This window comes from Oncorhynchus mykiss, chromosome 30 (assembly GCF_013265735.2).
Source record: "Oncorhynchus mykiss isolate Arlee chromosome 30, USDA_OmykA_1.1, whole genome shotgun sequence".
Lineage (NCBI taxonomy): Eukaryota > Metazoa > Chordata > Actinopteri > Salmoniformes > Salmonidae > Oncorhynchus > Oncorhynchus mykiss.
In genome coordinates, this window is record NC_050570.1 from 29,025,227 (window position 1) to 29,042,520 (window position 17,294).

The window sequence follows — 17,294 nt, forward strand, 5'->3', positions numbered from 1 at the left end:
TCTGGCCATTCTTCAGAAGCCTCCGCCTTTTATGAAATGTAGCCGCTTTCAGACACGTTCACAGGATAGGCTATTTCTCAAAATCTCACATCGATGCACAAACATTGGAAAACCAGTGTTTTGCTTTTAATGCCTATGGTCCTACAATAACCTACAGGGTAAATTGAGACTGGACAGTATGAATTCAGGGCCTTAAGAGCTTGTTTGTGGAGTAATGTAATTGTTTTGATCTCCAATTTGGACTGTTCCACACTTTGATTAGAAACCTTGTTATGTATCGGCCAGCTTCATCACACAACATATCTGCAGTGGTTGTTTTTAATTTACATTAGTCTTGAGTTAAAATGGTACCATTTTAAGACAAAACAGTATGCTGGTTCAGTGTGTTATCTGCCTATGTTCCAGGTATCCAGTAATGTAAAGTACTAAAGTAAAAATACTTTAAAGTACTACTTAAGTCATTTTTGGGGCTATCTGTACTTTACCTTACTATTCATTTATTTATTTTTTTACAACTTTTATTTTTACTTCACTACATTCCTAAAGAAAATAATGCACGTTTTATACTCTATACATTTTTCCTGACACCCAAAAGTAATCATTACATTTTGAATGCTTAGCGGGACAGGAAAATTATCCCATTCATGCACTTAACAAGAAAACATCCTTGGTCATTCCTACTGCCTCTGATTTGGCAGATTCACTAAACACAAATGCTTCGTTTGTAGATTATGTCTGAGTGTCGGAGCTTGCCCCTGGCTATCCTTAATAAACAACTATTTTTTTAAATTTATTTTTAATAATTGTACTTTTACTTTTGATACTTAAGTATATTTTTGCAATTACATTTATTTTTGATACTTAAGTATATTTAATACCAAATACTTTTAGACTTTTTTCTCAAGTAGTATTTTACTGGGTGACTTTAACTTTAACTGGAGTCATTTTCTTTTAAGGTATCTTTACTTTTACTAAAGTATGACAATTGGGTACTTTTTCCACTATTGCCAGTATCCAATATCCACCCCCACTGCTCCCAGCCAGGGGTTTGGATCCAGGGGAATGAGTTACAGTGAAAATATTATTTCATGCCACCATTTAAAGGGGGGGGATTTTTTCCAATTCTGTTTCTCCCTGATTACAGCAGTGTTCTCCACTTCTCTTTGATGAGGTCCATGAAAATGATATGATGACCCATGATTATATTCTCTGTTTCAATGCTTGCTCTTCAATAGCGTGGGTGTGAGTGGGAGTGAAAGGAGAGTGGAGTAAAGGGTGGTAGAGTGATGTTGTGGGATACTGATATCTGACAGAGTCCTTTTCTCAACAATAAACATAAACACATTCGGAAATCTCATTCACTCCCCTTGAAGTGTACCCCAATTTTGTATGGGAAAATGTTGAACACAAATGTATATGGCACAAAGATTATAAGTCTCCTTGACAACAGTAACCTGGCAACGATAACTCTACATACAATAAATCCTGGCTGCATTCTCCATCCCCTCCCTCCTTATCTCTTATGCCCTCTCTAAGTTCACTCTCTCTCTCTGGCCCTTTCTCTACCCCTTCTCTGTATCCCCATGGATACAAGATTGTCTGTATACTCAAAAAAGCAAGTGAAGAGCTCACGAAAATAATCCAAACTATGTAATATCAGGGCTGCTACTTCGACTGCCCTATTGCACCTGTCCTGGAAACTACGGGTAACTGCCAAAAGAAAGGAAACCCCAACAGAAAGTGTGATAAGGTGTAATAGGGCACCAGAACAGCTTCAATGCAGCTGCAATGTGTCTTGGCATAGATTCTACAAGTGTCTGGAACTCTACTGGAGGGATTCTTACACGAGAAATTCCATAATTTGGTGTTTTGTTAATGGTGGTGGAAAACGCTGTCTCTAGCGTCGCTCCAGAATATCCAATAAGTGTTCAATGGTTTGAGATCTGGTGACAGAGACACACACAAACACCCTTTAAAGCCCCACACTCATTTGAGGCCCCTCTTTCAAAGTCACTAAAATCTCCTTCTAGCTATGGTAGCCAAAATAATCTGCAACTGGAAAATTTTATACAAGACCCTAAGCATAATGGAATGTTAATCGCTTAATTAACTCAGGAACCATACGTGTGGAAGCAGCTGCTTTCAATATACTTTGTACCCCTCATTTACTCAAGTGTTTCCTTTATTTAGGCAGTTACCTGTATCTCTACAATGCGAAGAGCATTCAGGGAAGTTTCTGCACTATAAAGTCTCTCAACTGTAACAGAACACACAGAGACAAATACATAGATAAAAAGAGTCACCTTCCTTTCTCATGACTTCTATAACTATTTTATTTGATCCTCAATGAAATCACATGGGAATAGAGGTGGATAATCAATTCCGCCACTACAGTATGATGCTTTGTGTTGTATTTACAGGTGTTTAGCTAATGAATGGTTTTCTATCTATCACCTATGGTTCTCTAGTACAACATTTTTACACAAATAAACCCAGATACATCCATCTCTTCTTTAATGCAATTCTCTCTTCCTGCTCTTCTCTGCTTTATGCATGTGTCATCCCCCACAACTGTATCCTCTTCCCATCACTCACTTTTACACTCACTTTTCTCGTCACCATAATTTACCTCTTTGAATCATCTCTATTTTGCGATTACTTACATCTTATTTCCCTCTTGCTCTCTTTCTAGTCACCCCTCTCTATCTGGCCACCCCTCTCTCTTTCTAGCCAACACTCTCTCTTTCTGGCCACCCCTCTCTTTCTAGCCACCTCTCTCTCTTTCTAGCCACCCCTCTCTCTTTCTAGCCACCACTCTCTTTCTGGTCACCCCTCTCTCTTCCTAGCCACCTCTCTCTCTTTCTAGCCACCTCTCTCTCTTTCTAGCCACCCCTCTCTTTCTAGTCACCCCTCTCTCTTTCTAGTCACCCCTCTCTCTTTCTAGCCACCCCTCTTTCTTTCTAGCCACCCCTCTCTCTTTCTAGCCACCCCTCTCTCTTTCTAGCCACCCCTCTCTCTTTCTAGCCAACCCTCTCTCTTTCTAGCCAACCCTCTCTCTTTCTAGCCACCCCTCTCTTTCTAGCCACCCCTCTCTTTCTAGCCACCCCTCTCTCTTTCTAGCCACCCCTCTCTCTTTCTAGCCAACCCTCTCTCTTTCTATCCCTTCCATCATCCCTGATCACAGGGCACCCAGGTCATGGCAGGACCGGGACTTTTGTCTAAAGAACTTGCCCCCCTCTCGTTCCCTGTCGCGGGGGTAGCGTGGGACCAGGCTAGTGAGAAAACGCTTGGCACGGTGGGTGATGCTCTCCCGGCCGCCAGCCATGTCGTGCCCACAGGCCCCTGGAGGCACCGGGCTGAGGCCCCTGGCTAACCTCACAGCATACTCCAGGAGCTCTGCCGTGCGGTGATCCAGAGAGGCTGACATCTCTACATATAGACAGTCAAACAGAGAAGCGCTGGTGAGGGCCTCTGAGAGAAGAGAGAGAGAAAAAGTGAGACGATGATGACGATGATGAGGGAAAAAGAAAGACCCATAAGCACAGTTGTCAGTGGTAAACACATTTTGGATGAGAACATTTTGGGTGGGTACACAGTGATGTGCTGGTGTCACAGGTTCATTCATATTAGTTACATGATAAAGCACCTCTTATTATGTCATTGTCCTGTGACTCAGCCCAGCTCCTCTCTGGTTGACATCAGATACACTACAATATCAATATCCCTGCCTCTGTGGATTTATTGTGTCATTACAGACTAGTATTCCCAGGACAAATACACACACAGTGAAAGCATTTCTTAAAAAGAAGTATATAGCACATATAGATTTCACGACTTCCGCCGAAGTCGGTCCCTCTCCTTGTTCGGGCGGTGTTCGACGTCACCGGTCTTCTAGCCATCGCCGATCCACTTTTCATTTTCCATTTGTTTTGTCTTTGTTTTCTACACACCTGGTTTCTATTTCCCAATTACATGTTCATTATTTAACCCTCTGTTTCCCACATGTTAGTGTGCGTGTTTATTGATTGTTCATGTCGGTACTTGTCGGCTGGTTATGTTTGCCGGGTTATGTATTTACACCCGTTATTTTCGAGTGACCGGTATTTCTCCGCACCTTGAGTATTGTCTGTATACTGGTGCTGTTGTGGAATTAAATACCTTGTACACTCATTTCTGCTCTCCTGCGCCTGATTCACTGCACCAGTTACCCACCGCCTGACAATAAAAGATAGAGTGCAAGACAGAGATCCCGGGAATGAGACGCCAGATGATGAAAGACGGTGAGAAGCAATTGCCCTAATTGGTCCTAATTAAAACTGTGTTTGTTATTAGAGGGGATGAGAGGAAGAGAGGTATGGTAAATGTTGTTTTTTTCTCCTGAGGGAAATTTCAACCGATGCCTGTGAAAAGCAATTAATCAGAATGCCTTACTCTCTGCCTCAGGCCTATTCAGACAAAGGCTCTTGGCTCTGAGATTACATAACACTGAATCCAAAAACGTCTAGGTCTGAAGAGCTGCATTCTGGAGAAACACTTATCACACAGAGAAGGGTGGGGTGAAATTGAGAAAGTTTGAAAGAACAAAAGTTTTGTGTGTTACAGGTTGAGGGAACCAAACAGCCGAGCTCAGGCTGGTCTTCTGAACACACCACATAGCCATATCCTCAGTTGATATGTACGTTTAGATGAATAGGGTGTGTGTTCTCAGTATCTCATGCACAGTTCTCAGCATGCACATCCCCTCCCCCCATACTCCCACACTGCACTGCAGCTGAAACGCTGTGCCACTTTCCGTCTGTATTCCTGTAAATCTCCCCCCACAGCAGTACCCTGCAGAGATACAGTACAGAACTCAACCTGACAACACGCAGGGTGGAGATGGCAGGCAGGAATAAGGCAATGAGAGGAGAGAGCATCTATAGGGAGAGATAATCTTTAGGGAAAGGTATAGGGAGAGATAATCTTTAGGGAAAGGAATAGGTAGAGATAATAAAGGTCAAATCAAATCAAAGTTTATTTGTCACGTGCGCCGAATACAACAGGTGTAGCATTTCACCTTACAGTGAAATGCTTACTTACAGGCTCTAACCAATAGTGTGAAAAAATGTATGTCTGTGTGTAGGTAAGTAAAGATACAAAACAACAGTAAAAAGACATTTGAAAATAACAGTAGCAAGGCTATATACAGACACCGGTTAGTCAGGCTTATTGAGGCAGTATGTACATGTAGGTATGGTTAAAGTGACTATGCATATATGATGAACAGAGAGTAGCAATAGCGTAAAAAGAGGGGTTAGCGGGTGGTGGGACACAATGCAGATAGCCCGGTTAGCCAATGTGCGGGAGCAAAGGGAAAGGTATAGGGAGAGATAATCTTTAGGGAAAGGTATCCGCTAGGACAGTGCAGGTTATACAAAGCATCTTAAGGTTGCAGAGACAATGGGGGACATCGTTCTATCGCAGTCCTGTAACAAAGAGAGGGCCAAGCTGCCTCACCTTGAGTGCTGACCTCACGTGAACGGACCAGGTCGCTCTTGTTGCCCACGAGGATGATGGGAGTTTGCGGTTGCGTCTCCCTGAGGAGGAGGCGGAGTTGGGCGGTGCGGTGGAAACTCCGCCGGTCCGTCACAGAGAACACCAGGACACACACCTCACACTGGAGATCAGACAGGTCCTGAGCGAGAGATCACCACAATCATACCACTTTACCTTCCATTTTGTCATATGAATTTCAATAAGAATACACTCCTATGTACTGTATAAGAAAGGCCATACTTGTACTTGTATAGAACAACCAAATCTACACTATATATACAAAAGTATGTGGACACCCCTTCAAATTAGTGGATTTGGCTATTTCAGCCACACCTGTTGCTGACAGGTGTATAAAGTCGAGCACACAGCCACACCATCTCCCTAGACAAACATTGGCAGAATTACCTTACTGAAGAGCTCAGTTACTTTCAACGTGGCACCGTCACAGGATGCCACCTTTCCAACAAGTCAGTTTGTCAAATTTCTGCCCTTCTAGATCTGCGCCGGTCAACTGTAAGTACTCCTGTTGTGAAGTGGAAACGTCTAGGAGCAACAACGGCTCAGCTGCAAAGTGGTGGGGCACATAAGCTCACAGAATGGGACCGGCGAGTTCTGAAGTGCATAACAATTGTCTGTCCTCGGTTGCAACACTCACTACCGAGTTCCCGAAACTGCCTCTGGAAGAACGTTAGCACAATAACTGTTCGTTGGGAGATTCATGAAATAGGTTTCCATGGCCGAGCAGCTGCTCACAAGCCTAATATCACCATGTACAATGCCAAGCGTCGGCTGGAGTGGTGTAAAACTCGCCGCCATTGGACTCTGGAGCAGTGGAAAAGCGTTCTCTGGAGTGATGAGTCACGCTTCACCATCTGGCAGTCTGACGGACACATCTAGGTTTGGCAGATGTCAGGAAAACACTACCTGCCTGAATGCATAGTGCCAACTGTATGGTATGGTGAAAGAGGAATAATGGTCTGAGACTTTTTCATGGTTCGGACTAGGCCCCTTAGTTCCAGTGAAGGGAAATCTTAACACTACAGCATAAAATAACATGCTAGATGATTCTGTGCTTCCAACTTTGTGGAAAAAGTTTGATTAAAGCCCTTTCCTGTTTCAGCAAGTCAATGGCCCCGTGCAGAAAGCTGGGTCCATACAGAAATGGTTTGTCGAGATTGGTGTGGAAGAACTTGACTGGCCTGCACAGAGCCCTGACCTTAACTCCATCGAATACCTTTGGGATGAATTGGAAGGCTGACAGCGAACAAGGCCTAATTGCCCAGCATCAGTGCCTGACCTCACTAATGCTCTAGTGGCTGAAGTCCCCGCAGCAATGTTCCAACCTCTAGTGGAAATCCTTCCCAGAAGAGTGGAGGCTGTTAGCGCAGCAAAGGGGGGACCAACTCCATATTAATACCCATAATTTTGGAATTATACAGTGCCTTGCGAAAGTATTCGGCCCCCTTGAACTTTGCAACCTTTTGCCACATTTCAGGCTTCAAACATAAAGATATAAAACTGTATTTTTTTCTGAAGAATCAACAACAAGTGGGACACAATCATGAAGTGGAACGACATTTATTGGATATTTCAAACTTTTTTAACAAATCAAAAACTGAAAAATTGGGCGTGCAAAATTATTCAGCCCCTTTACTTTCAGTGCAGTCACCGCACTCTCTCCAGAAGTTCAGTGAGGATCTCTGAATGATCCAATGTTGACCTAAATGACTAATGATGATAAATACAATCCACCTGTGTGTAATCAAGTCTCCGTATAAATGCACTTGCACTGTGATAGTCTCAGAGGTCCGTTAAAAGCGCAGAGCGCATCATGAAGAACAAGGAACACACCAGGCAGGTCCGAGATACTGTTGTGAAGAAGTTTAAAGCCGGATTTGGATACAAAAAGATTTCCCAAGCTTTAAACATCCCAAGGAGCACTGTGCAAGCGATAATATTGAAATGGAAGGAGTATCAGACCACTGCAAATCTACCAAGACCTGGCCGTCCCTCTAAACTGTCAGCTCATACAAGGAGAAGACTGATCAGAGATGCAGCCAAGAGGCCCATGATCACTCTGGATGAACTGCAGAGATCTACAGCTGAGGTGGGACAATCAGTCGTATATTGCACAAATCTGGCCTTTATGGAAGAGTGGCAAGAAGAAAGCCATTTCTTAAAGATATCCATAAAAAGTGTTGTTTAAAGTTTGCCACAAGCCACCTGGGAGACACACCAAACATGTGGAAGAAGGTGCTCTGGTCAGATGAAACCAAAATTTAACTTTTTGGCAACAATGCAAGACGTTATGTTTGGCGTAATAGCAACACAGCTGAACACACCATCCCCACTGTCAAACATGGTGGTGGCAGCATCATGGTTTGGGCCTGCTTTTCTTCAGCAGGGACAGGGAAGATGGTTAAAATTGATGGGAAGATGGATGGAGCCAAATACAGGACCATTCTGGAAGAAAACCTGATGGAGTCTGCAAAAGACCTGAGACTGGGACGGAGATTTGTCTTCCAACAAGACAATGATCCAAAACATAAAGCAAAATCTACAATGGAATGGTTCAAAAATAAACATATCCAGGTGTTAGAATGGCCAAGTCAAAGTCCAGACCTGAATCCAATCAAGAATCTGTGGAAAGAACTGAAAACTGCTGTTCACAAATGCTCTCCATCCAACCTCACTGAGCTCGAGCTGTTTTGCAAGGAGGAATGGGAAAAAATGTCAGTCTCTCGATGTGCAAAACTGATGGAGACATACCCCAAGCGACTTACAGCTGTAATCGCAGCAAAAGGTGGCGCTACAAAGTATTAACTTAAGGGGGCTGAATAATTTTGCACGCCCAATTTTTCAGTTTTTGATTTGTTAAAAAAGTTTGAAATATCCAATAAATGTCGTTCCACTTCATGATTGTGTCCCACTTGTTGTTGATTCTTCAGAAAAAAATACAGTTTTATATCTTTATGTTTGAAGCCTGAAATGTGGCAAAAGGTTGCAAAGTTCAAGGGGGCCGAATACTTTCGCAAGGCACTGTATGTTCGACAAGCAGGTGTCCACATACTTTTGGTCATGTAGTGTATATGTTATTCCTATGAATAAGAAAGCGGTTAACCCTGCTGCCAGGTTTTCAAAATGATAGGAACATTTGGCTACACATATTTTTATGTGTCTTAAAGTGCACATTTTTAGAGCCTTGTGAATGAGGGTCAGCAGCAACATTTCATTAGGGACAGTTCAAACTTTACTGAGGTGGTCCAAAATAGGGAAGGGTTGTCTTACTTTTTTTGTTGCTTTGGGGAGGGTTGTGTGTTTTTTTATTGGGCACAGAGGAGGGAGGTTTCCCTGGTTTACATTTGCTCTTTCGAAGGACTCACTATATAAATTCTTCCATTGTAGACAAATGTCGTAATCTGCTTGCATGCGCCTCCCCTATATCAAGGTGTTTTGGTACTTCCCTTATGCACTACGCTTCAACGCATGCTAACTTTTACTACACCATAGGTCAATATCTTCTACCAGTCTAACTTCCTATCCTGCCCTCTATCCAGATCTGCAATAGGCTAGCTAGCAACCTTACACATAAAAGCTGCATACATTTTTTTACCTTGATTTAACTAGGCAAGTCAGTTAAGAACAAATTCTTATTTTCAATGACAGCCTAGGAACAGTGGGTTAACTGCCTTGTTCAGGGGCAGAACGACAGATTTTCACCTTGTCAGCTCAGGGATTCAATCTTGCAACCTTTCGGTTACTAGTCCATTGCTCTAACCACTAGGCTACCTGCCGAATCCACAAAAACAAATAGGAGTAGCTGATAGGCAGCAGAGAGCCCAGCTGCAACATTACACATGAAAGAAAAGTTAAGCGAAGAACAGTGAAGAACACAGGGGCCCCACAGGGGTGTGAATAACACAGGGGCCCCACGGGGGTGTGAAGAACACAGGGGACCCACAGGGGTGTGTGCTTAGTCCCCTCCTGTACTCCCTGTTCACCCACGACTATGTGACCAACACAACTCCAACACCATTATCAAGTTCACTGATGAAACGAAGGTGTTAGGCAACGATGAGTCAGCCTACAGGGAGATCAGTAACCTGGCAGTGTGGTGCCAGAGCAACAACCCTTCCCTCAACATCAGCAAGACCAAGGAGCTGATTGTGGACTACAGGAAAGAGGGGTGAGCATACCCCATCCACATCAACGGGGCAGCAGTGGAGCAGGTAGACAGCTTCAAGTTCCTCATTGTCCAAAGCACTAAAGACTTAAAATGGTACAAACACACACACAGTCATGAAGATGGTGCGACAGTGCCTCTTCCCCCCCAGGAGGTTGAAAAAGTTTGCCATGGGCTCTCAAATCCTGAAAAGGTTATACAGCTGTACCATTGAGGGCATATTGACTGGCTGCATCACTGCTTGGTATGGCAATAGCACCGCCCTCAATTGCATGGCGCTACAGAGGGTTGTGCGGACAGCTCAGTACATCACTGGGTCCGAGCTCCTACAGGACCTCTATATCAGGCGGTGTGAAAAGAAGGCCTGGAAAATGGTTAAAGACCCCAACCACACAAGCCATAGATTATTTTCTCTGCTGCTTCACAGCAAGAGGTAGCAGTGCATCAAGTCTGACACAAACAGGCTCATGAACAGCTTCTATCCCCAAGCAATACGACTGATAAAAAGCTAACAAAATAGCTACACGCACTGAGTTTACCTTATATCCTTATTTACCTTTTATTTCAATATTTGTCTCTATGCACACTCACAGGGCCCTAACACACACAAACAATCGCTCCATAATTTGCTCACTCACACATAATATGCACATACATTTATACCGACTGTATACACCTGCATAACCACTCACATGCAAGCTGCTGCTATTCTGTTTATCCTGTTGCCTAGTCCCCTTACCCCTAGATTAGCCTACAACACCACAATGCAATGAATAATTGCATTATTGTTTTTAAGTGAGTACAAAATTCTAGTGATACGCTGTCTGTTGCAGATCATCATTCTCCCAAGTCGTCCTATAATAATGTGGCCACATATGCTCCAGGCAGGCCTAGTTATTCAGGAAAGCTTAAAGCAGGCTCTGCCTCCTCTCCAATTCGAGTGGCTAGCCTGGCGCACCTAAAACCTAATGCTTCAATATAGCTTAAATATTTGTCATTTATCTTTTTAAATGTATTACCTTTTATATTTGGCATAAACACAACCAGTCAATGTTTAAATCGGATTAAGCTACTTCAAAAATATAATTCCAGCATCCTCAAAATGGCTTGACATTAACCAGGTTTCCATCCAACCTTTTAATGCCATTAAAATAATCTCACACTTTTGTCCATAATAATCTCATCATGTAGGCTATACCCACGCTGCATCTGAGAGCTCTTGGCTAAAGTGGGCACATTCACTATACCAAAACTTTTTTTTTGCAACAAAACCACCAGTAGGCACTAGAGTTGTAAACCCATTGAATGTTTTTTTTTTATATTCGGTACTTGGGAATTTGACTGCAAAAGATATTTTCAGATTTTAGAATATTCACATGAAAATCATGCACAAATTGGATGAAAACCTAGCTATAGACACCAGTGGCGGTCGGTGCCGTAAGATGAGGGAGGATGATAAAAAATGTTTATGACCATGGCCTTATTTATATTACAGCATACTGGATGACTATCATTCATATTTCATTCACCCAGCTCAATGTAACATTGTCAGGTTAAGGCTACTACACGATACTCAAATGTTTCCTGTACTCATCATGAGGCTGCTACAACCTAACCTATGAATGAAAGTTTACAACGTAGGTGCACAGGTCGAGAGAATTATGAGTAATCAAGCTGTTAGACAGTGACACATTCAATACACATTCAGTACTTGCACACTCTTACCTACATCTAGCTGATCTAGGGTGTAATCATTAGTCCAACAGTTGCAAACGAGAGTTTCTACTGGACAAATTCAATTGTTTATCCTTGTTTTGTTCCGTTTGCTTCCGTTTAAGAATCATTTTTCAACAGAATTGGCGCTATAAATACACCCCTGATCACACTCAAAACATTCACAGTTCATTTTCATACCAGGCACATACAAACAGCTTGTTGTATATATAATTCCTTCTCACATCTATCTATGCCCTCTCCTCCTCTCACCTTTTTCCTTCGCTTGTGGACTTCAGTGCCGAACACATCAACTGTCTGTGACCAGGCGAAAAAACCTTTCCATGCCAAACCTTCATATCATGACTGATAACTGCTACAAACCGCCTACATCGTTGTCACGCCATATTCAAAATAGGCATAGCTACTAGAACTAGAACTAAACCCGCTACTAGAACTAAACCCGCTACAATCATGTAGTACAGTTTGGTCAGTTTAGCGGTTACACCGGCGGGCCCAGGTGGCTATAAATTAATAAATCCAAAAGCTTATGGAAGAGTTCCAGTGTTGGATAGACATAGCCCTCTAGCTAACATAGCATTCCTCTCTGTTTGAGCTGGGTGTTTGAGTATGCTAAACTAGCTAGCTGCATTTGACACTAGCTAAGTAAGTGAAAGTGAAAGTGTAACAAAATCTACTACGAAGTATAGCTATCTTTCTCTTTCTCTCTACTCCTTAACTTTAGAAGAAATTAATTTGTTCAAAACTGTTAAACTATTGTCTTTCTCTCTCTTTGAGTCAACTATCACATTTTATGCACTGCAGTGCTAGCTAGCTGTAGCTTATGCTTTAAATACTAGATTCATTCTCTGATCCTTTGATTGGGTGAATAACATGTCAGTTCATGTTGCAAGAGCTCTGATAGGGTGGAGGACATCCTCCAGAAGTTGTCATAATTCTATCTATGGAAGGGGTTGAGAACCATGAGCCTCCTAGGTTTTGTGTTGAAGTAAATATACCCAGAGGAGGACATAAGCTAGCTGTCCTCCGGCGACACCACAGTGCTACCCCGGCTACACCATAGTGCTACCTCAGTGCAGCTGAGGCTACTGTAGACCTTCATTGCGAAACAGTGTGTTTTAATCAATTATTTGGTGACGTGAATATATTTGGAACAGTTTTATTTAAAAATGATAATTTTAAAAATCTTCAACCATTTTACTTTTTATGAAATTCACTGAGGAGGAGCCTCCACTGATAAACACCCTAAAGACTCTGGCAAGTGCACTAGTCCAGTGTCACTTTGATTATGCCTGCACATCACGGTTCACCAGCAGCCCCAAACATCTAAACAATAAGCTACAGACCAGCCACAACAAGCTTGTAAGAATTTTACTTAAACTCCCCACTCATACGCATCTGAAGGTTGAGCATTTTAATAAGCAGCTAGGCTTAGTCTGGTCCACATAATTATTACAGCCTCAGTCCCTAGGTACCTATCCAACAATTTTTAATTTATTAAAGATGTCCACCAGCATTATATCAGAGCCAGAGACACTAATATTCATTGTTTTAAATATAAGAGTCTATCTGGTAAGAACACATTTTAACTACACAGCAACTTAGAGCCATACCAACCATAACCACTTTTATAAAGAATGTCAAAAGCTGGCTAATGTGTGAACAGTATAAAAAAAAATTCTCTGTATCTCTGTAATGTGTTTGTATACTGTATATGTAATTGTGTATGTATTTATGTAAAAAAATATGGACCATACTGGAAATAAGTCCCCGACTTTATTATGCAATCCCGGTCACTTTAAAAAAAACTTTGTACTGTGTGTATATATATGTATTTTTTTACTGAGAAATAAAATCAATCAATCCAAACTGTGCAGCGACCATTTGATGACTAGAAAGTGACATCTATTACAGAACACCAAAAAGTTGAATGACATTCTGAGATTGTCAAGCCAAACCTTCGATACTGGGTAGGCCGACAAGGTAGGGAGGGATGTATTTTCTGTTTGTCGAGATTGACATAGTCTATTTATTGTGGCATTGAAAATGCAAACCATGATATTGAAGTGCCCGAATTCAGTGTGCTTTGTTTATTGGCTGTGTGGTGCATTGTCACAGAAACCTGTTGGTAGAAATTGTGTTGCTTATATTTAAAAAAATATATAAATATCAATATCAAAATGTTGAAAATCAGATTCCCCCTTAGCTGATCATTGTCTACAGCCGGCACTGATCGTAGTATAATGAAACAGGCAGGGGGAGTGCGCTTGTCCGTGGTGGTCGGCGAACCTTCAACCTTCTGGCCCATTGCCCTGACCGTGTGATTGTGTTTTTTCAAAAATTTCAAACAAATGATTGCATATTGTTCTGGTGGTATGCAGTGAAAGTGTGCTGCCTGCAGCAGTCAAGACTGAGAGTGGAGCCCTGTGCTCTTTCATTCTACGATTCCCCGCTGCCTAGAGACAAATTACCATATCACACCAACTGGGAACCAAGTCAATTACTGATGACACACGCAGAGAATACGATCACACACACACACACGCACACTGGATGCCCTTCGAGTGAATCGTTCATAAGTCACTGAAAATTATTCAGGGACACTCAGTGAGCAAAGCTAAATTGGAATTCTAAAATCTGATTTGAAGATTCCAATCTTGAGACTGGACTGCATCAAAAGGCTAACTCATATTCTACTGAACATAATAGACTGAGCAGCATCACCAACATATCTTGGTCTCTCACACAAGACAATCAGAGAACAACGTCAATGATGCAATTAGATAAGCAGAATCGCAATAAAATAAATCTATATAAGGTCAACAAAAAGGAAAGACCCAAATTCACTAAATCTTGTTTTTTCAGACTGGAGAGCTACTACAATACCCAACCCCCCAGCTGGGTCAGGAACAGCAGAAGGAGAATATGTCCCCAGTACTGTACATCTGCTCAGTGAGCAGCTCCCTCCCGTACACATCCATGAACACGTTAGAAGAATACCCAGGGCAATAGGGGTAAACCTGTGGAAAATAACATGATAAGAAGCTTCCAAGCCAGTCAATTGCAGAGTCCCACAGGGGAAACTCCCACATTAAGAGTTAGTCCATGAGGAAAGACAAAGGGTAAGGAGTGGGAGAGAAAAGGCTGGGGTAGAGTGCGACCACAGATGTGCTGTTAGGCTCACCTGCCTCCAGTTGTCGTAGATAAGGATGGTGCAGTCCTCGTCGTCCACGGTAACAGTGTGCACATAGCCCTCCCCTGAGGGAGAGAGAGACATATCAGGCAAGTCTCAGGTGGAGATGGTGGAAATAAGGTTTTCAGTTTATGTTTTTTTTTACAAGACATACAAAACGTTGGGGTGTTTTGCCAGGCACAATTAGTATCATAGGCCAATTTTTTGTAAAAACAGTGGTCAGTCTGAGAGAAAATTAGACGGGTCACAAGCAGATATATCTTTCATATATTTTTGTCAACATCCAAACACCAATGCACCTTCAGAATCCACAGATGCAGTTCGATCCAAATCCCCAGCCAAGGCGATAGCAAGGCATGACTTGCCCACCCCATTCTGACCCAGCAGGGCAATTCGAAAGGGCCCTTCAGAGGAGGGTCTCCCCTCTACCGCTGAGGTGATGGTCTCATCCTTCGCCAGGCTGAAACTGATTGGAGGAGGAGAAGGTCCAGCCAACCCCGATGTCCAATCACAATCATCATGAACTGCTTCTTCCCGTCTGAGCTGGTGTTTGATTGGCAGAGGGGTACTTCCTCTGCGTAAAGGCGGTGCACTGGACAGAGTCATACTATCACACTAAAAGAGAGACAAATAAATAAATATACACAATATTTAAGCAATAATGCCCAAGAGGGTGTGGTATATGGCCAATATACTGTACCACAGCTAAGGGCTGTTCTTATGCACGATGCATTATTGCTATTATAAAATGGTTACCAACATACCAAGTTTTTTCTTGATTTACCCATGGCTTTCAGCCAATCAGCATCCAGGGCTCAAACCACCCAGTTTATAAATTCCCATAGAACATGGACCAACCAGGCTCTGACTTTGAGACCACATTTCCATCAGAATTCCACACTCTGTAGCAGCTTACCATACACACATACAATTGTATAGATAGATAGCAAGGATTGTGAAGTGGCTTGAATGTGCAATGCTGCGCTACCTAGTGTACTACCACATCCTCAGCTGTCTTCAGGAAAACTTGAACCAATTTGACTGTAATAGACAGTGGGCTAGTCACTCTGTGCCTGACATGTCATCACTTTTAGTGTGATCTGAAAAAAAAGCCCTAGGCACATGCATGACATTATCTCACTGTGTCTATCACCCTCATTATTGACATCTACACTGCTTCTGCCTCCCTCTATCCCCCTTTATATCTCTCCATCGCTTTCTCTAGCTTCATCTCTCGATTGTCTGTCTCTTTCTCTCTTCACACAAGCACACACGCTCACGCACAGGCTCACACACACACACACACACGCACAAATAGACGCAGATAACCTTTAAGAACTGAATGGCCTCCTGCCCATGAACAAGTTCATGTCAGTTACATTTGAAGCTCAAAGAATAAACCAAATCAATTAGAGCCCTTCTGTTATGTTGTCAGCACTTCCCGCATCCTGTCACAACGCGTGCAAGCGATAGACGTTCTTGACAGATGTCTTGTGAAGCAACCGTTAAGTAATGACATATTTGCATCCATATAAACTGTTAAAAAGGTGGCTGCCCAGCACATTCTCTTTCAACATCCTCGCCTACCTTCACCAGTGTTTCCTCGATACTGATACTGTCTTTGAGCGCATCTGTCGGCATCTGCAACTTGAAATACAACCAGTCAGAAATCGACTTTTAAGGAATCCCGAGTGTTTTCCCGCCCTCACACTCTTCTTACTCACGCGCTCTCTGCCTCAAGCCACACCAAAAACGGTTATCTCTCTCTCTCATGCGCAATCACAAACACTACACGCACACACAGACTCTGCTACATAGGCAACTGAAAACACCTTTCTCTCCCCCACAGTGTGCTCTCCTGTACAGTAAATTCGGTCCTCCTGCAGTGTCCTATCCAATTCTCGCTCTTCTGCATTTATGACTCAATTAAATGACGTGTAATGGTCGTTGTCAGCTTTTAATTTTCTTAGACAAAAGGTGTTTAGGCTATTGACCTACATCTGCGTCGACTACATTTTCCATGTAGAGAAAAGTTCATGCGAAAGAAGGAGCAAATTTTACTCCGCTCTAAATTACCTTTTGGATGCTCCAGGATAGTTACAGTAATAGGTTTACATTTCGCCACTAGGGGGAAGCAGATTCGTTTTCTTTTCTCCAATAACTCTACCATGCATTGCCTTTTGTGTGCGTGCGTGTGCGCGCGCGTGTGTTTGTGTGTGTGCATCAGTTGCGGTCAGCGCCGTTTAAGATTAGGGAGGACGATTTTTTTTGAGCATGGCCTTATTTCTATTATATAATATTGGATGACGGTCATTCATATTCCATTCACCCAGCTCAATGTAACATCGATATGTTTAGATGATGTTTACATGATACTTGCATTTTCCCTATAGCCTAGCCCCCATGAGGTTGCTACAACCTAGCCTACTAATGAAAGTGTATAATGCACACTTCCATTCAAAACTTTGGGGTCACTTAGAAATGTTCTTGTTTTTGAAAGAAAACGTTTAAAAAATTGTCCATTAAAACAACATCAAATTGATCAGAAATACAGTGCAGACATTGTTAATGTTGTAAATGACTATTGTAGCTGGAAAATGCAGATTTTTTTATGGAACATCTACATTGGCATCTAGAGGCCCATTATCA

The 17,294-nt window shown here is 42.5% G+C and overlaps 1 protein-coding gene across 3 annotated transcripts; it reads right to left on the reverse strand.

Annotated features, from left to right (window-relative positions):
• Positions 1-2,618: 2,618 nt before the first annotated feature.
• LOC101268910 (Rem2B) lies at positions 2,619-16,584 on the reverse strand. 3 transcript variants are annotated; one of them, NM_001281320.1, is given in 8 exon segments: positions 2,619-2,690; positions 2,725-2,772; positions 3,125-3,471; positions 5,497-5,674; positions 14,637-14,710; positions 14,945-15,260; positions 16,233-16,286; positions 16,478-16,564. In NM_001281320.1, coding segments are annotated over 5 exon segments (915 nt in total). In that variant the 5' UTR covers positions 16,478-16,564; the 3' UTR covers positions 2,619-2,690; positions 2,725-2,772; positions 3,125-3,178.
• Positions 16,585-17,294: the final 710 nt, after the last annotated feature.

What these genes read in the sequence shown, in the direction of transcription:
- LOC101268910 (XM_036968403.1), bottom strand. Translation starts at nt 16,286, where the DNA reads ATGCCGACAGATGCGCTCAAAGACAGTATCAGTATCGAGGAAACACTG. An exon ending in TCGAGGAAACACTGGTGAAG is followed by an intron (nt 15,261 to 16,232) that starts GTAGGCGAGGAT and finishes TCTCTCTTTTAG; the next exon opens with TGTGATAGTATGACTCTGTC. An exon ending in TCTACGACAACTGGAGGCAG is followed by an intron (nt 5,675 to 14,636) that starts GTGAGCCTAACA and finishes TCTCTCGCTCAG; the next exon opens with GACCTGTCTGATCTCCAGTG.